This window comes from Sycon ciliatum, chromosome 13, assembly GCF_964019385.1.
Source record: "Sycon ciliatum chromosome 13, ocSycCili1.1, whole genome shotgun sequence".
NCBI classification, from domain to species: Eukaryota; Metazoa; Porifera; class Calcarea; order Leucosolenida; family Sycettidae; genus Sycon; species Sycon ciliatum.
In genome coordinates, this window is record NC_088655.1 from 12,302,939 (window position 1) to 12,330,356 (window position 27,418).

General features: G+C 47.5%; 4 protein-coding genes across 7 annotated transcripts in view; 1 reads left to right on the forward strand and 3 right to left on the reverse strand.

The window, feature by feature from the left end:
• Positions 1-8,019: 8,019 nt before the first annotated feature.
• Positions 8,020-8,970, reverse strand: LOC135829189 (uncharacterized protein K02A2.6-like). The gene has a single exon (XM_065341594.1). It carries the CDS (start codon positions 8,968-8,970, stop codon positions 8,020-8,022), a length of 951 nt encoding a protein of 316 aa, XP_065197666.1.
• Positions 8,971-9,031: 61 nt separating this feature from the next.
• On the reverse strand, positions 9,032-9,946 carry LOC135829190 (uncharacterized). Its single transcript, XM_065341595.1, has one exon. It carries the CDS (start codon positions 9,944-9,946, stop codon positions 9,032-9,034), a length of 915 nt encoding a protein of 304 aa, XP_065197667.1.
• A 9,985-nt stretch (positions 9,947-19,931) lies between these two features.
• Positions 19,932-23,776, forward strand: LOC135829051 (uncharacterized). 2 transcript variants are annotated; one of them, XM_065341456.1, is made up of 4 exons: positions 19,932-20,798; positions 21,711-21,917; positions 22,466-22,705; positions 23,543-23,776. In XM_065341456.1, exons 1-4 carry the CDS (start codon positions 20,045-20,047, stop codon positions 23,572-23,574), a joined length of 1,233 nt encoding a protein of 410 aa, XP_065197528.1. In that variant the 5' UTR covers positions 19,932-20,044; the 3' UTR covers positions 23,575-23,776. The 2 variants fall into 2 exon arrangements, with proteins under 2 accessions (XP_065197528.1, XP_065197529.1); XM_065341457.1 differs by having other exon boundaries at positions 19,933-20,798; positions 22,466-22,600; positions 23,543-23,774.
• A 1,777-nt stretch (positions 23,777-25,553) lies between these two features.
• Positions 25,554-27,418, reverse strand: part of LOC135829392 (uncharacterized) — a 26,764-nt gene continuing 24,899 nt past the window's right edge. For all 3 annotated transcript variants that reach the window (XM_065341801.1, XM_065341799.1, XM_065341800.1), the window contains 2 exons: positions 26,627-26,746; positions 25,554-25,836 (listed from right to left, as the gene is read on the reverse strand). In XM_065341801.1, coding sequence (XP_065197873.1) covers positions 25,829-25,836; positions 26,627-26,746 — 128 coding nt within the window. In that variant the 3' untranslated portion in view covers positions 25,554-25,828. The remainder of the gene's footprint in view (positions 25,837-26,626; positions 26,747-27,418) is intronic.

Here is a 27,418-nt window from a genome sequence, read left to right on the forward strand (position 1 = left end):
TAGCTCTCCTCGGAGCTACTACCCAGACGCTGACTTCATTTCTTTTGGTAGAGACTCGGAGAGCTAGAGGCTGGCTGCTGTCAATTCATCCCGGTGTACGAGTGTGTGACAGGGCGAGAGACGCGACAAGTCACGCACTGTCCTGAACTGGCGCGACCAGAGGATGGACGGTGTTATCGAGTGCTGCCCGGAGAAGAAGATACGTGTTTTGGGCGCGGCGTGCATTCGAACACTGGCATCTAGGAAGTGGAGTTTCTGTTTGTTGAGTCGTTGCAGGTGGTCCTGGGACCGGGGCTAAGGGCTAGCTTTGTTCTGACCTCGTTCAAGGTGTCACAATTACTTCCAGTGGCCAGCATTCCATCACCCATCTGAAACCTGCTGACTGTAAAATGGTATAGCGAGGACAGCTAGCTCTTGACCATGGTCCCTTCTCATGCAAAGTAGGCTGCTTCTTGTGCTGGCGCTGCTCCTTCTACTACTGACGTGACCCGACTGCGCGAGTGTTCGTACCGTGTACCACTGGCAGCTCAGCTAGTGGTGGAGACGGGGGATCATGGGACGCGACGATGCATAATCTCATAGATCTCTGCTTATGGTTCATGCTTGATGTAGATGTGCATGAAATGCCTAACAGTGAGTGTTGGTCAAGACGACGACTCGCAGTGCTTCCAGGATTCGGACCAGCAGCGTTGACCCCTAACCTAATCTTCATAATGTCCTGTGTCTCACAACGACGTACAGCACTCATGTGGAACAATACCTGCGGAATAATAAGCCGCATTGTCTGAATTGCCCATGGACATGGGAAACACAGTACAGCACTCTGTTCGTGACCTGCATGCGGCAAGCATGCCACCATGTCACGTCCCAAAGCACGGAGTGTTTTTGTTTGTTTGTATTTGTTTTGTTCCCAAATTGCTCAACCACAATAGGGCCTAATTCGCTCCTTGATCCATACTTTCACAGTACGAACGCTGACGTACTGGCGTGCAACGTTCTTCCAGCCAAATACGGAATACCCTTTTAATGGAATCCCATTGCGAAATTCTTGGGATGCTTGCTCTGTGACCAAGTCGTGAAGAATCAACACCTTGAGCACCCTGGATGAAAGGACCGGAGACTTGACTAAAATAACAACATATTTTTAGTGAAAGGGTACATCAGTCCTTGTTCAAGTTGTTATACATACAATGTACATGTACATGTACGTTCAAGATGTCTCAGTCTCCGGATAACTAAATGTAGTTGTTTCGACCTTGTTAGGTCTCGTCAGCGGAGCTCCGAGTGGAATATTTGAATACTATTCAAATTGTCTCTAACGTTATGTCCGATATCTTTCCGAAAAAGGAGTCATGGAAATGCAACGGCAAAAATCTACGCCAGTCGCTGGCATTTTCAAGATGTGGGCCGTTTCTCTACTCCGCAGTAGGTGCGTTGAACTTCTAAAATAATTAGGACTAAAAGCCCTTGAGGTCATAGGCTAATAGTACTAATATTGTCTGGAGTATACTTGCGACTCGATGTGATGACTCATGCACTGAATTTCTGAAGGAACACTTCTCGTCCAGGTACATTGTATAGGATGTACATGTACATGTACATTGTACATGTACAATGTAGATCAAGAAATACACTTACCATACTAGACTGGGGATAAGGGAGCGCATGCACACAAGTGCGCTACTGCCGTACTGGCCTTATTAGGCGCTAGGCTGCTGGATGGTGTGATGTCATTGATGTCTCGCTCCGATCAGCTGATCATCTGGCATGTGAGTTCACCATGTACCAGTGGCCAACCACTTGTACTTGCACCAGAAGTGCAGACAGAATGCTACTTGCTAGTGTGGTGTGGATAAAACTATGAGAGAGGCGATATATCCAGTCTTGCCAGTTTTGCTAGTCTTCGTAGCGGCAGTGGTGGGGTCTTCGGATGATCGTGCAGGAGCTCAGAGTAGAGACGGATCGCTTTTCCACTGGACCTTTGGTGGTGAAGTGGTAGAACGATCTGTACAGTAATGTACATGTACATGTACATCAGAGACGATGATATTCTGCAGACTCTCTAGCCGTGTATGTACATACTATTTTATTGTCATTGTACTGGTTGAAGACTGCTGCACAGCCAGTCAAGGAGCATTCTCAAATTATACGTGGTTGTAGTGTGAACCCTGCACCCACTGTGACCCAGTGGCCAGTGCCCCAAGCTGTTTTCGAATCTCCACTCTAGCATGAAGTGAACGCACTTGCCGATGAATGCATGTCAGTGCCCTCGGGGAGGACACACATAGGATACACACACGCGCGCACACGCACACACACACATAATAGCACTTAGCAGTGTGAGTTGTGCCTCATTCACGCTTCACTTCTCAGCTTTTTGGAATACACAGAAACACAATTATGTAAAAGTGCAGTATGCTGACACCGGCGCGACACATTTATGGAATAATCCAGTCAAACAGGTAGTTAACGAACAGAAGACTGCTAAAAATACAATCAAGAGTAGATAAACAAGAGTGTGCAACTCCGGATCTCTCCTGCACAATCTGCAGATACCCCCGCCCACGGCGGAATTTTTTGTTGACGTCACCTTTTTTCAGAAGAACGCGCATTTCGCCGCAGAGCAGTGTGAGAGCACGTGCTGGGCACCGACCTTGTAGTGTAAAGCCGGCCAAGAGCACGAGGGAGAACTTTCCGAAAGACTCGCAGCTCGTGCGTCGTCGAAAAGATTACGTCAACAAAAAATTCCGCCGTGGGCCAACCCATCCGCGAGTTGCACACTCTTGTTTATCTACTCTTGATACAATGCATAGTGGTGGTACTAGTGGAAAAAAGCCATATTCATAGAAAATGAAGCAAACCAAACCATACATGTATTAATAGAAAAATCTGGGATCTTGTTTCTCACACTATGCGATGCTCAGACCAACTGCTTGAGCAATGCTCTAGCCATCCAATAACTATTGCAAAACAGAACATACATGTATATGTAGTTCATTCATGCAAGTACAATGTACATAATTATCATTGTGAGAACAATTTTTAAACTGTTGAGATCTAGACATTATGAAGTGCCGGTGCGGAATACATGATTGAACTCTCGTATCGATTTCGTGTAGCTCCGAGGAGTACTCAGAGTGCTCAGAGTAGAGGTGGAAATAGCCGCAAACGATATTGAACTTTCTAGACAGCAGACGCAAGCTTGAACAGTTGAGGCTCTGCCAATTGTGCCGAACGAACACGAATACCACTGGCACTCCGCAGTCTGTCTGCCTCAGTCCACTCACTATTCTGACTAGTCGAATATACAATGTCATGTGCAGTGTACATGTACCAGCACTCTCCGGCTAAACAAGTATACTATGTACAGTTGTCGTTCTCCTGAGAGAAAGGCACGGCCTTCCGGAAACAGTCTTGGGCTTTTCAAACCCAGGAGTACTTCCATCCACGTGCGGCTGGACAAGTAATAGACGCGGTTGTATTGTGTAAAGTCCTGTTACATGATGGATGGTGCTTATAGTCACAGCTTGCTACTGGAATGCAAACAGGGGAATTTGGGGGCCAGTAGCTGCATGTACATGTACACGTACGTTGATATACCCAACACCAAAGGCTAAGAAAACATTTGCTCTCTCTCTCCTTCTCTGTCTCTCTCTCTCTCTGTCTGTCTGTCTGTCTGTCTGTCTGTCTGTCTGTCTGTCTGTCTGTCTCTCTCTCTCTCTCTCTCTCTCTCTCTCTCTCTCTCTCTCTCTTACTTTCTCAGGTACAAATTTAGCAATAACAGTGCTCAGAGAAAATCGATATAAAGATGACAGTGTGGAAATTGTTCATGTTTGCAGCTCATCCGAGTGTTTGTATTGACGTTCAAACGTTTACCGGCTGTATGTACAATGCACATGTCCCTTTTCTCTGTTGCTATGGTATGGTATTAGTTATTGTTACCTCATCAACCGAGGTAGACATGATGACTTCTCACAAGGCAAGGGGTCGCTCTAACACAATGATGATCATAGAGTGTGAGGTATATGAAGTGTGAAGTAAGTTGAGAAATAATTTTCAAACGCATGTACAGTTCTGGCAACTGAACTCCCACCCCCTGAGCGGTGGGTTCACATTCTAGCGGTCTCTGTTGCGTAGTTTTACCATCCCGTGTTGGGTCTTTGCGAAGTGAGCGCACCGCTCGGGGGGGGGGGGGGGGGGGTCGGAGTTCAGTTGCCAGCACTGTACATGTTATTGAATGTGGGTTGTAATTCTTGTTAGACTTACGCCTTCACCCGCACTATTTCCATGAGAGTAACAATCCACTGCCAAATTGTGCCCAGGACCAAGCAAGATTTGTAAAGAACAATGGACATGTCACAGGCGTGGCAAACTCAACAAGACAAGTACAGGAAAACAAAGATTGGATTGGCAGACGTTGCTAGGATTATTGTCAGTTTGAATTTGAGTCCGAGCTGCTGAAGTAGGTCTAAGGTGCAGGCTCGGGGAAGCGGTGCAGCGCCTTAAGAGGTCAATTTCCGCGCACATTGTCTTTGGCAGACTCCTCTAACAACAGAAGCGTCCCCATTCTATTTTCAAAACCGTGACGAGATTATTGCGGCACGCTCATTGAGATGTGTGGTTAGTAATTCCAAGTATGTTTTCACTTTGTGTACAAGTATCAATGTGCAAGACAGTACGATGCTGTGAGCCCGTCAAAAAATGCCTCTGTCGTTCTTAACTGACATTTACGCCCTCATTACGATCAGTTCGGCCAGTAACTCTTAGCTCAGCTGAAGTGACCTGACAAGATCGAAACAGCTACATGAATATGTAGCTGTCCGGAGATATAGTACCCATGTACAATAGGGCTAGGCGGATAATGCTCGCCGAAATCCCTCATTCTGCTTTTCGGTCTGCTCAATATTCTGCTCATGAAAGTGCATTTTCTGCTGAAATTTCTGCTGAAATCCAGTTATGTAAAAATACACTTGGCACACATAATTGGGTTCAGGATCTAAAAAGATGAGTCATGTGAAATACTAGACAAGGCATGAAAAAGAACACATGTGGCCGGCGCAGGCGCACTTCAGAAGAAGGCTAGCCACACTACATAATATGGCCCAGTTGCAGCGATTTTCGACCTTCGTTACAAAATGCTTGTTTTGCGAACATTTTCAAATCTGACTTCACTGGTACATGGTACATGGTGTCGTGATCCACGGAATACCCGTCCGCGGCCCGGCTTGCGCAGCAAAAGATGATTTGATTTGAATCTTTTCACACATCGGGCTTTTTCACCGAAGGTCGAAAATCGCTGCAACTGGGCCATTTTAGTGAGGTTTTGCATTCCGAATTTCGGTACAGCGTTCTTCGGTCATTTGTCGAACATCAAAATGTCGAATTTTCGCACCAACGTTTGTTTTGCAAGTCGAAAATGATGTGTTTTCATTTCGTGAGCCCCAGCATCAGCAACGTCCTGTCCCGTGCGCCTTTTCTTGCTGATTCCAACGAACTTTGATCGCCCAAAGAGTCGAGGGCCAAACCTGCCTCCTCAGTCGCCTCAGAAAAACCAACTCCATAATAATAATAATAATAATAGCACATTTCGCGTAGTAGAGCACTAAATAAAGAAATTCAGTGTTTTTTCCGCTTCTGTCTTGTGAGCATCATCAGCTAGGTGTAGTAGCTGCTGATACCGATTTCTCGCCGGGTGTCGAGCTGCACAGTTTCCTCCATAGCCAAGTCCATAGCCAAGTCAAATTATATGCGTGTCGCCATAGTCTTTTCAGCCACACAGATGACGGTGAGGACACTCCAGGCGAAAGAGAGTCGACAGGCAGTGGAGAGGAGCAATCAGAGGTAGCTGACGATGCTATGTCGCCAAAGACGCCTGCCAAGCGATGCCGAGATAAGAAACCTCTTTGAATAAATCACGCGCTAGCGCTCTTCTACAAGAAAATGCATCCGAAAAATATTTTCGGCAAAGTGAGCTTTTTCCGAACAAACACTCCGAATCTTCGTGTGCATTTTCGACCTCGCTCCCGCGTGCCGAATCTTTTTGCCGAATTTCGGAATGCAAAACCTCACTAATATGTAGATCTACGACTCGTAGACTTCTGCCACTGGCCTGCCATTCAAGGCTGATACCTTCCGCAAAGTAACAGTTCCGGCCACATTTGGTGGATGGATGGACTGCGTGTCGAAGAACGCGGCAAATCTGCTGCAAAAGCAGAACGTCGCACGCCAATTCCGTGGTAACTGTCATTTGACATGGCAGAGAATGCTTTTTCAGCCCCCGTTCTGCCGAAAGATGCTCGACCCCCCAAACAGGCGTTTTCTGCCGAAAATTCTGCCGGCATTATCCGCCAAGCCCTAATGTACAATGTAAATGTACATGTACTTGTACCGGTATACTAGTACATGTATTTCGTTTGGTAGAATTCAGTGACCCATCACCGTGTGGGGGTGCGAAAAGTCCCTTTTCTTTACGGGAAAACCTGGTGCATTCCACCGTTTTGAATTCTGCACATAGAATGCCTACTAGGAAATCTGCTCCAAATTCTGCACGTCGAATGCCTAAATCTGCTCTAAATTCTCTTTAAAAAACGTCAAAAGCCTGAGTGTGCTCTAAATTCTGTACATTCGAATGCGTGAACCTGCGCTATATTCTGCAAGTTGAATGCCGAAATCTGCTCTCAATCCTGCACATCGAATGCCTGAATGTCTAATTTTAAGCTACCTCCTTTGTGTGAAGCAAACAGTGAAGAGAGAAGAAATGACCTAATGCCTGGCTCTCACTAGGCCGATTTTTCAGCCGATGCTCCGACACCGATTCCGCCATGAAATCGATCGACTAGGTCGGACCTACATGTACACACACACATGTACACACACACACACACACACACACACACACACACAGGGTTGTCGGAAACTCGTGCAATAACACCGTCCACACCAGGCAATGTTCGCGCCCATCTTGAGGATTTTTGTATGATTCCATAATAGTTTCTGCGTCGACATTCACCACCACGCAACTCCGGTTATGATTCCATAATCGGCCTACAACTGTACCGTAGTTCCGCGCATATAAGCCCATGGGCTAATATACGAAATAATACATTTTCCGGGGAAAAAATAGTAATAATGGTTCGTTTTTTTAGCCCTGGGCCTATATTCGAATTTTGAAGGTAGCCGGCACGCGAAAAAGTACACGTCCGTGCGCGGTTGTCCGCCTACCGTAGGTACCGGTACTGGTAATAATAATTATAGTAATGTAGTCTGCACTGACATGCTGTACTATCGGTTCCGTAACCAGGTAACGGTGTTTGGGTCTCTTTATTAGCCCATGGGCCTATAAACGGAGGTGGGCTTATATCCGGATATAGGCCCATGGGCTTATATGCGCGGAACTACGGTAGTGTGGATCAAGCATTAGAGAGGTTTAGCACAACGAAATTCGTCTGAATTTTCGTTAGATTTTGAAGCCCGGGAACGAGTAACGAAACTTGCCACGAACTTCGGGACACACACTCGCGGAAAACATCAATCCAACGAAGTTTGGTCTTGTAATGTTCTGGGACATTATTATTATTACTACAGTACTGGTCAAACCAAAGCTCTAACAAAGACAAAACTAAAGACCAAGAACCAGGAACATAAAGCACAGAGAAAGGGAACAAAACAGATACACATATAAATATCGTACAAGATACTATAATAGTACAATACTATAATATAGTATTAACCAGGAGGCCTGCAACATCACATTCCTCCTTTTCTCGAAAGTCTACAACTACAGTCCATAGAAATACTGACCATAGCAAACTTCAACGTAGCATTTCAACAAACTAAATAAACCAAAATAGGCTGTCCAAAACGCGACGAATAACCAAAAGCGTTCTATCAATCCATGTCATAAAATATGTAAATATACAGTATAATGCTAGCTCATACATTGTTAGCCGAACGACCAGTCAAACACAACTGTCACACAGCCTAGTCAATGCAGAACAGAACAAGGGCCGGACAGGTTACTTAGCATTTCACGCTTAACCTGTCTGACCTGCGGGGCTCCGCACGATGCTGGGGTGCCTCTTGCACTTTGGGGCTAGGTTCAGCTGGATGCTGCTGCGGGAATGGTTTGGTGAACTGTACGTTCCTCCGCACAAGCTTCCCATCCGGTGCCTGAACCACTACTTGGTCCCCATTCCGACTAACCACCACATGAGGTTGGTGATGGAATGGTGTGTCGACCTTCGACCTTGTCTCGGAACGCTTTAGCAGTACTGAGTCACCTATCTGCGTTGACTGGCTTGTGGCATGGTTGGCGTCATCTGCAGAGTCACGCATACTCTGCTTACGCTCGCTGTCACGATCTCTGACGGCCTCGTTTGTCGCTGGTTCACCGAGGGCTGGTAACTTGCAGTGCACTTTGCGCCCAAACAATAACTCAGCTGGAGCAACTCCGGTGGTGCTATGTGGCGTTGAGCGGTATGCCATCAAGAATCGTTGAACCTCCCGCTTCCACGTCTTTCCTTCCGCATATGCAGCACGGATCACTTTCATCAGGGATCGATTTTGTCGCTCAACTTCACCGTTAGCTCTCGGCCACAGTGGTGTAGTACGAAGCTGTTGAACACCACACTCCTGTAGAAACTTCGCAAACCCTTCCGAGTTGAAAGGTGGGCCATTATCCGTACGCAAACTCGTCGGGATACCGTGTCGGCTGAACTGGGCTTCAATCATCGGAATCACAGCTTCAGCTGATGTTGACTTGACCACATCTACTTCGAAATATCGACTGTAGTAATCCACGAGCACCACAATGTGCTCGCCAGACGGTAGTGGACCCAGCAAGTCAACAGCCAAATGCTGCCATGGCGCATCTGGAAGAGGAGTGGACTTGACTGGCGGTGCATTGGCTGGCGCTGCAACCACTTGGCAGGCATGACACGACTTGCAGAGCTTCTCGGCCTCGCTATCCATGCCTGGCCACCAAACCTTGGACCGTAGACGCTCTTTCGTCTTCACGATGCCCTGGTGGCCCTCATGTGCCAACTGCACGGTCTGGTGTCGCAGCGCTGTAGGGATAACAATGCGTTGACCTCTGAGCACCACCTTGCCTTTCCCGACTTGGGAGCGTGACGCGTGTTGCCTGTACGCTGTTTGTCACCTCCGTTGCATTAATTTTGGATGCGAAGTGACCGTTTATGCCACACTTTCTACACCTTTGGCCACGTGCAGGACAGTTCCGGTCGCGGTCGCGGGCGAAGTGGCCAACTTTTCCGCAGTTTTGACACTCTTGCTGGGGTACGCCGTGCACAGCATTCACATTTCCTGGTGCAGCTTCACCCGTACCGTACGAACTGGACCCATGCCCATCATGGCTTGCACTGTGACTTGCACTTGTCGATGTTGACATATCACGTGCGTGCTGCTCCTTTGTTTCATACTCGCGACCTTTTTTCAAGGCCACCGCCAAAGTGAGGTCGTCGACTTCTAACAATTTCTTTCTCAGGCGATTGTCCGATATCCCTATGAGCGGTTGGTCGCGTACATGATCCTCCATGTCGGTGCCATAGTCACAGTATTTGCCTTGCCCAAGCAAACGGGTCGAAAACTGAGATACTGTTTCACCAGTCCGTTGTGACATCTGACGAAGCTTATAACGTTCGAACCTCTTGTTGGCCACGAACTCGAAAGCCTTGTCCAAAGCACTCACAGCTCGCTCGAATAAATTGTCGGTATCCTCATCTTCTGTTAGCGTTTCGAATTTCTCCTGTACTGGCGTACCAGCCAAGTACAGCAACAGACTCCTCTGCCTCTTCGCGGATGTTATGTTCTGCCCATCCACATAGTACTGGAATGATCTCTTCCACCTGCGCCATCTTGCAGAAACTTCATGGGCAGGACCCTCGAGATCGAACGGCTCCAAAGCCGGGCCTACTCCTGTGAGCGCCATTGTCACTGAGGCCTACTCAGGTCATCTATTATGACTATAACTATTAAATCTAGTTCATCTTCGTCGCCAATGTAATGTTCTGGGACATTATTATTATTACAGTACTGGTCAAACCAAAGCTCTAACAAAGACAAAACTAAAGACCAAGAACCAGGAACATAAAGCACAGAGAAAGGGAACAAAACAGATACACATATAAATATCGTACAAGATACTATAATAGTACAATACTATAATATAGTATTAACCAGGAGGCCTGCAACATCACAGGTCTGTCGACGTTTCGTACCGCGATCACATAAGAATAGAGAGGTTTTGCATTCCGAATTTCGGAATGATTTTCGACTGTGCTTTTCCGAAAAAAGCGCGTTCCGAAAAACGGTATTTTCAGTGTTTTGCATTCCGAAAATCTGATTCGACTTCGTTTCCAAGGGTTGCCATGCAAAACAAAATGGAGAGCGTCGAAGGGGTTGAGCAGGATCAGGGAGTCGTAAAATACCTGGTATTTTACGACTCCCTGAGCAGGATCAAATCCATGTGCGCAGGCCAAACTGTTTTTGGGTGCGGTTCGAAGATGAGGACGTACTGATGGTGGACCAAGTGATCCAACAGCTGAAGACGAGGTTGGCGAACTACTGTCTTGTACTGTCAGTAGGCTCCATGGCAAAGGAAGATAGAGTGTGATGGAGTGTGAGAAGATTAGTCAACATGGCGAGATCAGCGAGAGCAGCAAAACCAGCAAAAATCAAACTGACTACATACGTGGAAATTTTTTCAAATAATCGAGAGCAGCAGAAAGCAAAAATACAAACATGAAAAATACACTTTTTGTATTCAAATATGTACTCCCAAACATGAAAGAGCCGAAAATCCATTTTCGGAAAACCATGCACTTTCGCCACCACACTTCCGAAAGTTCGACTACTTTTTCGACTGCTGCCGCCACATTCCGAAAATAATTCCGAAATTCGGAATGCAAAACCTCTCTAATATTTCCTTTCCTTTCGACATTTTTTTCTGAGGTTCTTGTTTTCACGACCAGAATGTCTGAGCCGAACTCAAATCCTGCAGTCTCTGCAGCTGCTGTTACCTCTGGTGATCAGGAGGGACGACGACTTACATGGGATACGCAGATGGATCTCATGATGCTCCGCCTTGTGAGGTCGATGCCGTTTCTTGCGGAAATCACGCACGAATGAAGAAGCAGCTCTGCTGCTTTCCCAGAGCGATGAGAAATTTGCTGGGCTGAAAAAGAAAGGGCTTGTGGATCGGTTTCATCTCCTGCTCAAGAAGCATTCGAGTGGTGAGGCCACCAGTTTACGAAAGTCGGGCAGTGACGAGGATTACTATTTTTGTATTTCGCGGGGATTTCCGCGACACCCACGGTATCCACTAGCGACACCGAAGTTTATGGAGAACGTTCTGCTAAACAAAAATTCAGCGAATTTCGGTCGGCTTTTTCGTACAGCGGCATAACGAAAATGAACAACGAATTTCGTTGTGCTAAACCTCTGTATTATGCCTTGTGCGCACGTCATTTCCGGCGATGCGTAGATCTACTCACGAGTCACGGCTGCATGACCAGTACCCTGGGGCCGCTAGACGTGCGACCGGATTTCCATGTCCACGACAGTAGGATGAGTCGGACTAGCAGTTCACGCGCAAATGTGAGCATTGTGGCTCGTACTCGGATGGAGAGCCTAGGTTTAATTTATACAAAAGAGAAAGGACTGGTGGTGTTCGTGGACAGTATAGCGTAACTTGTAGTTCCTTGGTCCTGTCTCTTTTGTATGAATGTGGCTTGTACTACAAAAATACATTGTACATGTGGTTGTAGGCCCTTGTTGTAGGCGCCTGTCTGTTCACACACGTACATGTACACGTGCACGTGATACACAGCCGTGCTACCGCGCTAGCCCGTATACAGCGCGTAGCAGACGCTAGACCGTAGACCTACACTGCGCGTAGCAGACGCTAGACAGAGCGCGGACGATCGTACGAGTTTTTACACAGTCCGAGCTGCTAAAGTACTAGTACTAGGTGTAATGTGCTGGTATGAGCCGATGTCTGCCGAACAATCAGTATAGTGTGGACCAGCTGCACAGCGATTGGGCTTGACTCACCGCATCAGACTTCATAGCTAGAGCAGCATGCATGCACATGTCGATCTACTAGCACCAATTTCATATTGAACAGTGTAATCGGGAAGCGGGGACGGGTAGAAATCACATGTTGCCCACCTTTCAAACTAATACTTTCGAGAAAAAGGGCCGCAAAGTTTGAGGTCCACATCCTTTTTACATGGATAGGGCTTGCTAAAGGGTGTTGAACGGGGTTTCAAGGACTTTCAGTTTTTCACCCGTTTTTTCGTGTTCACTGTGTTCTTCAATATCCTTGGCAGGGTTTTCAAGAGAAAAATCCGCTCCCCTATTTGGGGGGGAACATATGATTTCTACCTGTCCCACTCCCTGTCAATGTGTCATACACACAATCGTAGATTACTGTACATGATTGTACATGTCTTAGGGTGCGTTCGAATTGTCACTCTTTGACTTTTCGAGGAGCTTCGTTTTTCTGAAGAGGTGGCCTTATTTGCCTCTTCAGAAAAATGAAGCTCCTCGAAACTCCACAACCTCACCTGATGGGAGAGGTGGATTAGTTTCGAAGAATTTGGACTAGCTACATCTCTACTGCGTGGAGATGGTCGATCTGGTCGGACATCATCATTGCCATGACAATTCCACTGAAAAACTCTAAAAAATGATAGAAACCGTTCTAATGGGACGCTTCAACTAATCTCTTTCTAAAATTTGTTTCAACAGTTGATGAAGACAATTCGAACGCGCCCTTAGTAGATCTACGTGCACTCGGTGTACAGCTGTTGTGTTGTAGACGTGTTGTGATTTTTCTCGAAACATGCTGAGAACCTCCGGCGGGAGATCGTCAGGTGTGATCCACCTGTCTTGTTTACGGTGGCGAGTGGCCAGCAGTCGTCTCTATTCACGGTTGTGGAGTACAACAGGAGAGGGGGAGCTAGGACCGTAGACATGGCCAAGGGCGCTATGCACGGTCGGGAGTTGTCGCACATCCAAGTGATGCTTTCCAACACCACCAGCAAGGAGATTTTTGTTTGGAAGTTGGTAGATCTACTTTGTGAGGCCGTAGGATTGCGATCTCTGCCACTTCGCAATGGCGAACAAGTGCGAGGGCTTTCCGCGCTCGCTGGCAAGAGCCCAAGAAATACTGTGTGAAGTGACAGAGGCTTATGCGATCCGAATCTGTGGAGGATTGTTGGGCGAAGAAGTCGTCCAGCTTGGCGAAATCGTTGTGAATTTATCGCTCGTATCCGAAAAGCAAGTGAAGGAAGAATTTGATGACCAATGGCCCTTTACAACATATGCCGAGAGACGCGAACACACCGACTTGTTCAGTAGAGCAAAGAGAGTTGAGTTGACCGGATTGTTCAATGAATATGTGGTAGCTCCAGTCCAAAGTGCTGAGAACGCGCACAGCTATTGTTTGGACGAAGACGGCGGCAGGTCCCCGTGGAAAACAGTACCCGTGCCGGTTGATCAGTCGGAAAAGGCATGCGGTTCGTTGCAAAATGTTCTCGTCTATGGAGCCGCTGGGAGTGGAAAGACCACAATATTTCTGCTGCTGATTGCCTATCTGTGGAGTAGAGGCGAACTATGGCAGGACAAGTTTGATCTTGTTCTCGGACTGGAGCTGCGTAAGCCAGACGTGATGTCAGCCAAATCTCTGGCCGACCTCATTGCTGTGGCGTTTGCTAGCGCAAGGATGTCAGTGAACGAGTTATCAGAGTTGGCGGGCTATTTTGAAAGCAGGCTTGGTCGTCTGTGCCTCGTGCTGGATGGCCTCGACGAGTATGATGAGGAGAACAGCAGCACTTTCATGAAGGACTTGCTAAAGCGTAATTGCATGGCACAAGCCCACGTGATCATCACAACACGCCCATGCAGAGCTGCCTGCAGGCTATCAAAGTGTGGAGAGTATGGGCGCAGGGTCCATGTGCTTGGGTTTTCCCAGGAGGATGTAAGTGAGTATGCGGAGAAGGTACTCGGAGCAGAACACGCTCACGATCTGCTGGCGGAGATCGCCCAACAGCACAGGTCGGACGTGGTGTCTCTGATGGCGATTCCCATGTTCACAGCGATGACATGTGAACTCTATAGGAGAGGCTACGGCTTGTGGACGTGCGGCACAGCTCTGTACGAATCTATATTGAGGCTAGTCGTGCAGCAAACAGGCGGTTCGGCATGCGAGTCACTGGAAATGGCGCCGGCAAAAACGATCCAGTCGCTGTATGAACTTGGCCGTTTTGCCTTTCGCATGCTGCTGCTGAAAAGGATGGTGTTCGAGATATCCGACATCTCCAGCTCTCACCTAAGCCCAGGCGTGGCCAAGTTGGGACTTCTGCAACCTTGCCAGAGCGCACGGCCTGGTTCCGATCAGCAGTGCCGATTCTGCCACCTATCAGTGCAGGAGTTCCTGGCAGCGTGGTACACGGCCCAGTGTGTGGTGCAGGAGAGGAATCACGCCGTGACTCTTGTGCAGGAGGTGGGCGGTTACGACGGGCACATGGTGATGTTCTGGAAGTTTCTCATCGCCCTCTGCCCGCAGGCCGTCTCCCTCACCGTCATGGAGCAGCTCTGGTGTATCCAGTGTGATGATCCTATACCTCCGGATCCAAGCCGCGCGGCTGATAAAGCAGCCGAAGAGGCTGCCATGTTCGACAATATACACTGCGGATACTTGGCTGCCGAGGAGGAAGAGAAGTCTGCTGAGTATGCTGATTTGTCCATCAAAAGAGCTGCCTGGAACGCTGTCATGGCCGAGGAAGTTCAGGACGATTGTAGTGTCCTGAGTGGTGAGCTCGAGACGGCCAAGGTGCGAGCAGGTCTGTGCAGAGTTCTCACATGTGCCGACATGACAGCACTCGCCGATGTCCTCGACGTTCCTCTTGGCGACCATGGCAAAGGACGGGGAGAGCAGCGTGTGCGCCGTTGCATGCCCGTTGACCAAGAACCTGCGGATGGAACATTCCTGCAGACTCTTCTGTCGCTGTGGATGGAGACCAACTCCACTGCCTGTGGTGCTCGGCTGCTCGAGGCGCTGCAGCAAGTGAATTTCAAGCTGGTGGCGCTGTGCGAAAATCTCCTCAGACCCGCTGCTGTGCTAGCGGATGATGAATCCGCGCTGGATGCTCCTTCTCATATCGTAAGTCTGAGTGATGCCGATTCATCTGAAAACTTATTTATGCAGCTTGTTTCTGCACATCATGAGCGTGCGCAGTATAATTGCATGCCCTGTGATTGGGAATTCCCCCTCTTTAAAGCCATGCTTGCAGCGAAGCTGATGCTCGCTGGTGTGTCTCTTTCCTCACACGATTGTGTTGCACTGACGTCATTACTGTGTGGGCCGCTCTGCGCTGATGTGAGGGCGGTCAACTCAATATGGTGCCATTCGGGTGCTGGTCTATCGCGTTACATATCGCTAGGCGCAGGGCCATGGAGCAATGTTCGCGAGCTGAATCTTTCTCATTGTGGTGTTCGCGACGGCCAAGCTCTGTCGTTGCTTGTGGGTGCGATGGCGGGTACGCTCGAGGTGTTCTATGCTGTGGGTAACCAGGTGGGTGTCGGTGGCTTCGTGTCGGTGTGCACGGCACTGTGTCGGTGTTCAAATATCCGCACGGTCAATATCAAGGACATGTGCAATGATGGTGCTGTGCCCCTGCCCTGTATTTGCACCATGCTGGAGCGTTGCGGCAAGCTGGAAAGCTTGCACCTGGATTGGAACACGTTTGCCAGTAATCAGGATGACGAGTTGAGATTCTTCGAAGGCGTAAAGCGCAATGTACAGTTGAAGAAACTGTGCTTGTCCCGTTGCGGTGCCACCAGTGATTTTTGCTCTCAACTCGCTGCTGTGTTTAAAAACAGAGAATGTTTGAAAGAGTTCCACCGTACATAGACTGTAGACAAGCTGTCCACTGTCAGCACATTGGCTTTTACCTGTGTTGAAGTTCAATCATGCCGTTACGTAGGCTCGGTAACATTAATTTGTAATTCCTTGAGGCAAACCTACTCAATCACATCACTGTGCACCGAGAGGCGCTTTACATCGGAAGCAGCTGAAAACGTGTGTTGCTGTAGATCGCTTTCCCTGTGTATATCACCTCATAACTCCGAACCTGTGCCAACCATCTTCTCTTTAGGTCTGCTTTCTTGCTGCTTGCTTGCTTGAAACATTCGTCTATTCTCCGCGCTGTTCTCAAGAGCTTGTGAAGTTGAATGCCTATGACTTACTTTCAGATAGAGTAAAACCTGGTGGAAGCGATCTCTGGGTTTAGCGATCACCTGCTCCTAACGACCGTGTTTCCATGCACGGACAGTTCTCCGCAGAGACTGTGGGACCTGGTTTTAAAGACCACCTGGCTTTAACGACCGCTTTTACTTGCACCGTGAGGTGATCGCTTAAACCAGGTTTACTGTATTTGATATCGAGACCTTTGGTCGGTGTACCTGCTCTTGCACAGCCTTCACTGCTGTCGCTGCCATTGCTATGTGCCCCTCTGTGCTTCTTTTGCCAGCGTTTGCACCATGACTGTTTGGGGCAATCTTGTAAAAACAAACTTTCCCATAGTCTTATTGAAGGCAAGAGGTTGCTTGCCACTCTGTTCATGCCCTGGAGAGCTGTGAATTACACGTCTTCTGCTTCCTGACTGTGATTCTGTCCTATGGGCTGTAGCGGGAACCGCGGATGGAATTATCTGGATTTGGAGATTGAGGCGAAGCATGCGAGCATCTGTGTGTGTTTGTGTGTGTGTGCCAGCTAGTTCGGTTGGTGGTTACACGTATTTCAGACAGTGTTTGGGACTGGTGCCAACGGGTGAGGCTGCTTGAAGGTGTAATGGTGTACCGGCTGCCTATGTTGGTTCCAGCTTTCAAACACTTTCTATTTGAAGTATACACTATACATACCTGTTCACCATGGACTGCTTCTGGCTGGATTAACTCTTGTGTCATCAATGGTGCTAGTGAAGCGTATATCAGGTAAACTCTTATTTAGCCACCCACACCAGTAGCAAGTATTACCCTCACTGAGGGCAGGGGTAACTGCAGTTGGATCCCAGGACGGTTATCCTGATGCCGTCAATCCTTTTCCGCACCTTGTCCTCGCCCACTCACTGTGGTGTGGTGAGCCCGTAGGTGGGATCCTTTTCAAGTCCACCCAGAATTTGGGGATTTCAGGGGTGTCGGCCCTTGGGCGGTTCAATAGGCACTGGAGTCATCTTTCCAAGATTCCTCTCCTGGCGAGACCCACGTGACCAGTTTTGGCAGTGAGCAACAAGTACAAGTGTGTGTGTATGTGTGTGTGTGTGCGCGCGTGTGTGTGTGTGTGTGTGTGTGTGTGTGTGCGTGCGTGAGAGAGAGAGCGTGTGTGTGATTACTTCAAAGTCCGTGTGTGAGTGATAAGGTTGAATGTGCGTTGATCTTGTGGGCTGTGGAATGTGGATGTGACACGAATAATTATGATGTCATGGAATTGCCCTCCTTAATGTTGGTGATCTATTTCATACACACACACACACACACCATTGGACCATTGGACGCCCATCGCCGGAGGCGATGACAGCGATGCTACAGCAGAAGCCATAGCAGCTTGTGCTGGGATTGCGCCATTCAACAGCTGCAAGGCTGAAGAATTGACCGCCACTATTCAGCCTGGTCTACAGCACACAGCTAAGACACACACACACACACACACACACACACACACACACACACACACACACACACACACACACACACACACACACACATAGGCACGCACACACCTGGTCCTGGTCCTGGTAAACACTGCCATTACGGTCACGTGTCCCCTTGCGGGGCCGATAATTTTTATGGAACGACCAGCGACGGCCAAACTGGAAAGACATCAGTCCACTGAGAGAGAGGTCAGGGACAACGTTCAATATTTGCACAAACAAGAGAGCTATCTCTGGCAGCTATGGATCTGGCTTATCGTCAGAAACGATTCCTCTCACGGCTGCCGCTTGAACCGGTCTATCACTCTCCACAAGAGAGCGAATATTCCCTGCGCCAATGCTCAGAGTCGGTCCAAGTCATCGTCTATGTGCGGTAGTTTGCTCCACTTGCGGGCTTGCAAGGCCTCGCGAAGGACTCCGAGGTGGGGGCGACGAGGAGAGTGTCGGCATCGTAACTATCCGACTAAGTCTCTTGTCGATGAGGACCCCACATCAGGCACTGTTGGCCTGGACGGTTGGGGACGCCCCAGGCCGTCCACAACGGTGAGAATAAGCACGGACGGAGGCCAGAAACAAGAGCCCGAAAAAGTACAACCGTCCTCCGCCAGAGTAAAGGACACACACACACCATTGGACCATTGAACGCCCATCGCCGGTGGCGATGATAGCGATGCTACAGCAGAAGCCATAGCAGCTTGTGCTGGGATCGCACCATTCAACAGATTGCAAGGCTGAAGAATTGACCGCCACTATTCAGCCTGGTCTACACCACACAGCTATGACGTGGCTTCACACACACACACCCACACACACACACACACACACACACACACACACACACACACACACACACACACACACACACACACACACACACACACACACACACACACACACATATACACACGCACAGGCAGACGCTCGGACACGCCTTTGACACCTTCATTTTCTTCTTGACGGCCAGATTTTGCTATGTGGCTGCTTTAGGGGCAGCTCCGTAGCTGTGCCGTCCTGGGGGTAAGGAATTGCATATAATTATTTGCGTTAGTCCGGACCTGACAGGGAACCTTACATTTGAGCCTTGTATTTTCCGTGGGACGTTGAAAGTTTTGCCACGGGCATCACAACTCAGGCTCTTTGCTACAGGCTGCACAAGGGATTTTAGTAACGATGTCCTCGACCGCACAATTGTACACCGCTGCCCAAACGACCTCTCCGGTACAATTCTTCCAAAAGAACGTGAGAGATGAAGGGACTACAGCGGAGTCTGCACACCCTGAGGACAATGTCTGCAACCGAATGATAGTATAGGCAGCCAAAGCGGGGAGCGGTGATTTCGCAGCATTCGGCCTTGCACAGATATACATCAACCACCACGCCATACCTGCGCTCTCCAAAGGGTGATTTCACTATCTTAGTCATTGCGCAGTATCGACCTTAACTGACGAGCGTTTTGTACTCGTGACATCCGTAGGAAGGAATTCAGTACCAACGGATGCGTCGTTTTGCTGGTGGTGTGCTGTGGCAATATATCGAGGTCGGCTGGAGAGAGTAGTTATGATGTGATTGTTGATAAAAAAAAACCGTGCAGAACTGCCCAATAAAAAAATGATGGTGACGAATGCAGTAATGAAGGTAGCAATAATTCGGGTAGTGGCGAAATGAACAATGGATTGTAAAAACTATGGGAAACATCAGCAAGAGGATACGCGAGTTGCGAAGAACGAGGCGAGAACGCATTTGGCAGCAAGAATGGCACGAAGGACATTGGCAGCATGAATGGCACGAAGTACATTGGCATCGTGTCTGACATAGGAAAACATGGTTAAACCTGCAATGGCGTTATAACAACGCGGGCTACACCTTCAAACTAATGTCGTAATGGACAGATACCCGTTCTTGAGTGAGCGGAAGCTCTCGACGACTTCGATTGGCCAGTATTCTGTTTAAAATAATATTGCTATAACGTGGTGCGGGATCATTTCCTCACTACCTTCTGGTGTTTGCAAGGTGTGTTTCACTATACGAGCTCGCTAGGTGCAGTTACCATCTGGGGTGTGCAAGGTGCAGGAAGCTTGCGGGTATGGCTAAGCTTAATCATCTGGTATTATGGGTCAACGCTTGCCTTCCGCATCGTGCAGCCTGGGCGCTCGTGGTCCAACATCATTTGGACAGAATAAGAATAAGATGTCGCATCCACTGGTCTTCCATACTGTAACAGGCTTTATGGAACTTTGTTTGTGTTTTCATTGCCTTGGCCGACAGCTAGAACACGCGTAACTGAGAAGATAGTTGTGGCAGTGAGCACAACCATGACGCTAGGCAAGACGATCTTGCTGCTTGGCATGTTGACGGTGTGGCTTGCCGTCCAAGTTCAAGCCGCTCCATTCGGGCAGTATGCCGGGCGTTCTCCAGACAAAACGAAGAAGAAGGGCACAGAGGCTATTGTCTCGGGCGATCGCCTGCAGAGCTATTTGGCAATTGTGAGTAATATCATGTCGAATGCCAATCGTCGGGTATCACTTTTAGTCAGCAAGCACTTCCTCGCCGACAGTCTGCTGCGACTCAAGCACCACAAGATAAAGCTCACCGTACCTCGAGCTCGTTTCCTGCTGTACCACGCCCTGCGCTATGGTATCGCTCATGCTGAGGCACATTCAACCCACCTAGCACTCGGCCTGTCCAACCATTTCCCTGGACATCTCCCTGGCCTCAAAGAAGCACCCAAGAAAGCCGGAAAGCCTGCAAAGGGACACAAAAAAGCATTGAGTGCACAAGAGAAGAAGATGAAGGCGTTGGCCGAGGCCGAGGCTAGAGCTCATCGTGAAGCGGCGGCTAAAGCAGCGGCCGCGGCCAAGGCTCGCATAGCGGCACAGAAAGCGAAGGCCGCGGCTAGGGCACACGCTGCGGCGCTGAAGGCAGCAGCTAAAACACAGACGAAGCTCACCCAGGTGCAGAGTGCAATAAGGCAGATCACACACGCCATCTTGGCATATCTCGGTCACCTGAACCTGGCGGGCCCGTTGGGTCATCCTTTCAAGCGTTCCCCAGACCTATCTAACCGCGGTAAGTGTACGGGATCACAGGAAAGGTGGGTCGATGTTGCCATCCACCGGTTCCGATTCGCACACTAATGCTAGACTGTATAGTATTCAGACTTTTCCCGCTTGCATCTTTCCCTCAAAGCTATGAATATTTTATGGCTTGGGGCGCCCCGCATGTACGCGAATATGTGGGATACAGTGAGGGCTGCGTCCCACCCGCCTGTGTGGATTCACAGGAAGCTTGAGTTTCTAAGTCTGAAGAAAATGTTGAACAGTCTCTGCTGGGATGACAGCTGCATGTACACCATTACTCAAACAATAGGAGAACAGAGAAAGTGTTTTTACTCCGAGTTTCACGCACTAAGCGATCATCAGAAAACAGTAATGAGAAATCTGGATCAGTATTCCTTTATATACTCACGAAGCAAAGTGTAAAAATAGCTGCAGCATGGCGAAAATCTAAAAGTTGTGGATGGCACAGTGCAAAGCGTGAATGACTGCATCATGTACACCAGTGGTTAGAGCACCGCTGGCCTCAAGCGAAGGGACCTGGTTCGAGTCCTGATGGTGACGTTCGATGTTTTCTGCAGACTTTTTCCTAATGTACAAAGAAAAGGCACAACGGAGGTTTACAGAGTAGTGGAAACTCAGAGTTTCTTGTTTTTAAATGCAATCATCAGGCGACTATTGCATGTTCAGTGGGACTTGTCCAATATAAAGCATATCTTGGTGATATAATAGTGCTCCACATTATTGTGTCGAGCCCTCTCCGCAGAAGTAAGTTGTCCTCCTTGTACTATGTAATTTATATATTTGCAAGAGGACTCCGCATTTGGAAAAAAAGCTTCGAAAATTGTTAATTACTGTGATACGACTATAAAATCAGCAATTTCCATATGCTCATCATTTGTGCCCTTTCCTCACACTGCTCCAGTGTTGACTGGATATGGTTCACAGGTGGAGGTCAGTGACGTCCAAGATCTGTTCACTAACGATGAAGAGGAGGAAGAAAAGCGAGAGAGTGAGGGGTCAATGTTCTATGGTGCCTTCCAGGAAAAGGCGGCATTGACTGGTGAGGAGGCTGCCAACGAGAAGGAGGCATTGTCAGAACTCAACCGATTATCGGACGATACAAATACAGGTAATGTGTAATTGCACAGATATCATAGGTGCACTGCTGAATTTTCAAAAGTCAATATTGGAAATCCTACGCATTCTAACGTATAATCGAAGGTTTCACCATGCTCGCAATGCCGCAGTCCTTATCCGTCATGGAGCAGTCTGTTAGCGAGCCTCTTGTGGGGACATTCGTCGACCAAAAATCAGCGTTTACTCGAAATGATGCAATGTTCTATGGAACCCCTGCAATGACTACACTGCAATGATAATTACACTAGATACTACAGAGTTCAGGGAGCAACGTCGCGGATCTGTTCGTGACAGGGACATATGAACTTTATTTACGATACACAATGCTCAAAGGCCGGGGATCATCATTGTAGGTAAGTAGTGTGAATAAGCTTAATACCCAGTTGTGGTCCGATTCATACTTCAATGTACTACTGAATCCCTGTATTGTTTTTACGGTGACCCTATTGTGGTGTGAGAAGTACAAAATTATTGTCGATCCCCGCTGAATACAGCATCTTATTGGTGTGATGTCGATGTGCGCGTGATGTTTCATTTCAGAGTCGGTGTTGAACGAGGAAAACAGCGAGCGCGAGGTCACTGACGAAGCTGCGAGTGACTCCATTTTCGACGCTGTCTTTAACGTGGACAATGTGAACGACAACAACAATGCTGGAGCACTCTCGAAGGGCGAAGGTAACGAGGCGAAGAACAACGATCAGGTTTCCTTGTTTAGCGAGGCAATGGACAAGTATCACTCAGCCTTAGATCGCTACAATGACGCAGTCAAAGCTGTGAAAAGTGAGGCGATTTGCCAGCTTCGACAAGATAATCTCGATCATGTATAACTTGTTTAAAACAGTAACGTCGGCCGCCCAAGAACATTAGGTCTTCCGGCTGGTGATGCTCTTCTTTCCCAGCATCTCCGGTATTAGTCTGTACTTGTGCATTTCCCGAATCCTGTGCTCGTGCATGATGACTCTGCACGCACTGTGCATGCAATGTCACATAAACAAACACCCGCTGGTGTTCCAAATCTTTGCGTCCCGAGTGTTGCGTCAATTTGCGCTGGTGACGTTCTAGCCTGAATGTTCTTCGTAGCCCGATGTTACTGTAGATCCATAGACTGTTTATGGACAGTGCCACTTCAGTATAACGTAATCTCTCTGGATAGAACATACTTTAGTTAGAGTAGTGATTTGACAACCCTGCTTGTTGGTATAGCAGTCATTGGACTTTGGACAAACGGTACACATACCACAGCTATGCATGTAAGGTGCAGAGTTCTATTCATGAGGGTTCTGGATTCGAATTGAGAGCAGAAAATAAGAAAATGAATATCGACAAAGACAACGACTAGAATGGCAACAATAACAGTAGCAACAGCAACAGCATGTCTTGCATTTGTAGTTGTCCACACAATCATTTACTACGTCATTGTGCTAGACGCATTTGCCTGTTTCCGTATTCCTAAGAGTGTCTCTGTCTTTTTCTCTCTCCTTTGTGTGTGTGTGTGTGTGTGTGTGTGTGTGTGTGTGTGTGTTTGCGGGTACGTATTTATGTACGTATGTATACCTGTGTACACGTGTGTGTGTGTGCGTGTGTATGTTCGTGGGTGTGTGTGTGTATGTATAACAGATTACATGTCCAGTCACCATGAAGAGGAATAAACAGGACCAGCACAACAGCGATCAGTATCACAATGATTTCATACATTCTCCGCTTACCGCTACGCACATATATGTACATGTACATTTACACGGATTAGATCCTATAAGGTCATGGTTGCCCGATTCAACTTATTATTTTGTCGGTATTACAATAAATTCAGCCCCAAAAAACTGCAAAACCCCGTTCCCAGTATTTTCGCCACAATGGCTGTGCCTATATATTCTGATGTACCTATGAACGAGTGTTTTCTCAGTTGAAAAGCGCCACTACGTTGTTTTGTAACTGTGAGGGCACGTTCGAATTGTCACTCTTTGACTTTTCGGGGAGTTTCGTTTTTCTGAAGAAGTGGCTTATTGGCCTCTTCAGAAAACGGAAGTCTCCTCGAAACTCGCCAACCTGATTCGATGGGAGTGGTGGATTAGGTCCGAATAGTTTGGAATTGATGGTCGATCGGAGCGGAAATCATCATTGCTGTGACAATTCCACTGAAAACTCTACAAATGAGAGAAACCGTTCTCTTGGGACACTGCTACTGATCTCCTTTTTAAAAGGAATTTGTTCGAAAAATTGATGAAGAAAATTCCAACGCACCCTTAGTGTCTGGTGCTCCTATCCTGGGTGAGTACAAGTAATTAGTTGCAGGACGTAGAGGTGACAACACGCTGCAGCAAGAATTCACGACATACATGTACATGTAGTCTAACAGTAACAGTACACTGCCTTCATGGATCATCCAGTGAACAGTTCCCAGTATAAAGTAGGCCAGCACGCCTTTCACGCCTCTCCGCGGCATGTGTAGACTGTAGGTTTGCGAGTTTAGATCTGTTTCCAAGGTAGATTCACATGGCTACTTAGCTCGGGAGCAAACTAGTTTGCACGCGCTCTCATCCATAACATTTGCACAAGAAGTGGTGGCAGAACAAAAAAACTGGACCCACACTGTACATGCACTGTAGACCTGGTACCCATGATTCTGTCGACAACACTAGTAGAGAGCATATTTTATGCTAGTGAAATGTTCGTGGATCGCGAGTGAAGCGGAGTATGGATGTGAATAAAGGAATGGGCCGTGTTGCCTTAGTATTAGCGGGTTCAGCTTTGATAACCGGAATCTGTCTCCTCAAAGTAAGTGATATTGTAGCGGAGCAGCTCAAGTCATTGTGCCCAATGGCAATGCAGAACATTTCGGCGAGAGCGGTGCACTGTGCGTGCAGCGACTGCAGATACGCAAGCCACAGATTACTAAAAGTACTCGAAGTACTACCAGTACTGGTAAGTCACATTTCCACTTGTTCTCTGCGCCGTTTATTTGTTCCGCGTATGTCCAGTACTTATCCGCACCTGCCATTACTATTGTCTTGATACACGTTTCATAATACTATTCAGTGCTGTACTCAAAAATGTGAAGCAGGTAAAATGATCATACTCAAATGATGTGAATTTGTATCGTTCGCACAACCCTGCATACCACGGACGTGAAGTTGCCTTGTGAAAATGGAAATTTCTCAAGGGCAAATTTCTTTGTTGAGGAAAGTTATGGGAAGGGTGGCCAGGTGTAACGTAGCGTAGTAGTGCATCTATCCGCACTAGATGCACTACTTTCAACAGGGATTTTTGTTGTTTAATGACTGCTACCTGGACTGGTCATCCAGTCACTGTACATGTAGCTGGTCATTTTATGTTCAAACTGCGTTGAGAACAGATTGTTGATTTTCTCTTTTCAATCTAGCGTCTTGTTTTATGCTCAGCTCCCGGAGTAATATATTCTAAAACACAATTTTCCCGATCTTGCTATGCTTGCGAGGCATTGCAAACGCTGCAAGTAAGGTCCCTCCAATCATGGCAGCTTTTCTCATGCCTTTTGAGTACAGCGATTGCCCAAGGTACACTACGAAGACTTCACCTATGGTATTGTACCTTCCACAGGGAGATACAGAAAGTAGCAGATGCGGACTACTGCGTATCCACACAACATACATCCAGTTCAAACTGTGTATAGTTCTAGAGGTATGTGTCCGGGAAATGGTGAAAAGTAGAGAAAAAAGGAACTGAAACAGTGATGACAGAGAAATGCACATGCAGAGATGTAGCCAAACGGACAGTGTTAAGAAGGGCAAAAGATGATAAATGTGTAACGCTCGTAATAAGCCTACGGATGATGTCCAGGCTTATCGCTTCACAGAAAAATCCAAGCTATGCAGCCATAGATTTGTGAAGTCATTTTGAGGAGTGGCGACTAGCGGTGACGCTCCTTTACTTGCCTGCAGCATACAAGTTACACCACATCATAATAGTTGAATTGGCATTGTTGTACCAAACACCCACGGATTGTATGGAACTGGTCAAGTATACCTATTGCCGCACATGCTGTTTTATGAAAATCTTCCTTTTATGGTTTCACCTGACTGTCTCTGTAATGACGTGGAGACCGCTCACCCCAGAACGCCTTTTTCGGTCATGGGTTCATCCTCCCCATCACCTGGAGGTTCGACTATTTCTATCCGGGTTTATGTTCCTGTAGAGAATCTGGATTCGATCAATGCCAAAACACGACAAGCACGAAGTTTATGTACTTTTTTTTATTTATTTTACTTTATTTTATTTTATATACTATGTGCACATCCCTACAAAGTAATAGGGGTAATAAAAGAGACAAAGACAACAAAGGAGTAGTAGGTGCTACAAGAGCTGTGCTGGTCAGGCGCAGTGCACTCCTCCGACCATTTCGGTCTCGGAATCGACATGGACTGTGCGGGCCAAGGGGGCATACTATGACTTGTCGGGGAAGTGCTAGAGTTGTGCTTGCACACCATTCTACTGAACATAGTGTGTAAACCTCACCCAAATCCAACACTAGGTCATAGTATCTAAACCAAGTACACTTCAACGTTTCATCAGTGAGGATTGTATCAAAATGATACAGCTATGTTATTTACTAATGCCAATGCACTGCTAGTAATCTGCATTGATATAGATTGAAAGCGACTAATCCAAGTTGCATGGGCTGGGGGGGGGGGGGTGGGGGCGAGAGAATAGTCAGGGTTCACGTACCTTCAACACGAACGTGGACGGTGGCTGACGGTCTGTGATGCTTGTAGAAATGTGGCTTGTGGTGATGGAGGCCTGCAATCATGATGTGCTTAGCTTTCTTCGCGTTCCTGTTCTGCATCGCTGCAATAATAAATACATGCACATTGAAATAATAATGATAGGATCAGTCCGGGAGGTGGACTGCCTGAAAAGAGGACAAAAAGGCCAGACCCACCAGGACTCCAGCCCTGGGCCTTGCTTGTCATGAGCAATGCTCGTATCACTGAGCTATAGGACCAGGCTGCACCTAGAAGGCGCTTACAAGTTTTTCACTCACAACACGTGCCACACATACTGGTGGCACTTTGGTCTTTTCTCTCTCCAAGGGGGACCAACCACGGTCAATTTCCTGGAACGCACTATTATTATTATTATTATTATTATTATTGCAAATACCGCTGAGTAATTACACGAATGTATAAAAACCAGCATTTGCTTCTGGGAAGAATTCACAAAAATACGATAAAAACACCATGGCTTAATGTAACTGCACATACGAAAAGCTGGTTCTATTGCCAAGTTCGAGTAGCAATGTCAGAAAGACGGTAGACTGTTCTGTGGAACGTACTACTAGAGGTAAAAGAAAGTGATTAATTGTGAGAGAACTTATTTGGAAATTTGAAATTTTCCCAATCCTAACAAATTGAAATAATAAGCAAAATACACAGAATAACAAAAGAAATCAAGGCCTTTTAGTCTCTACTTAAAGTGTCATGCTTTCGAAATCATGAGGCAACAATAAGCAAGATATAA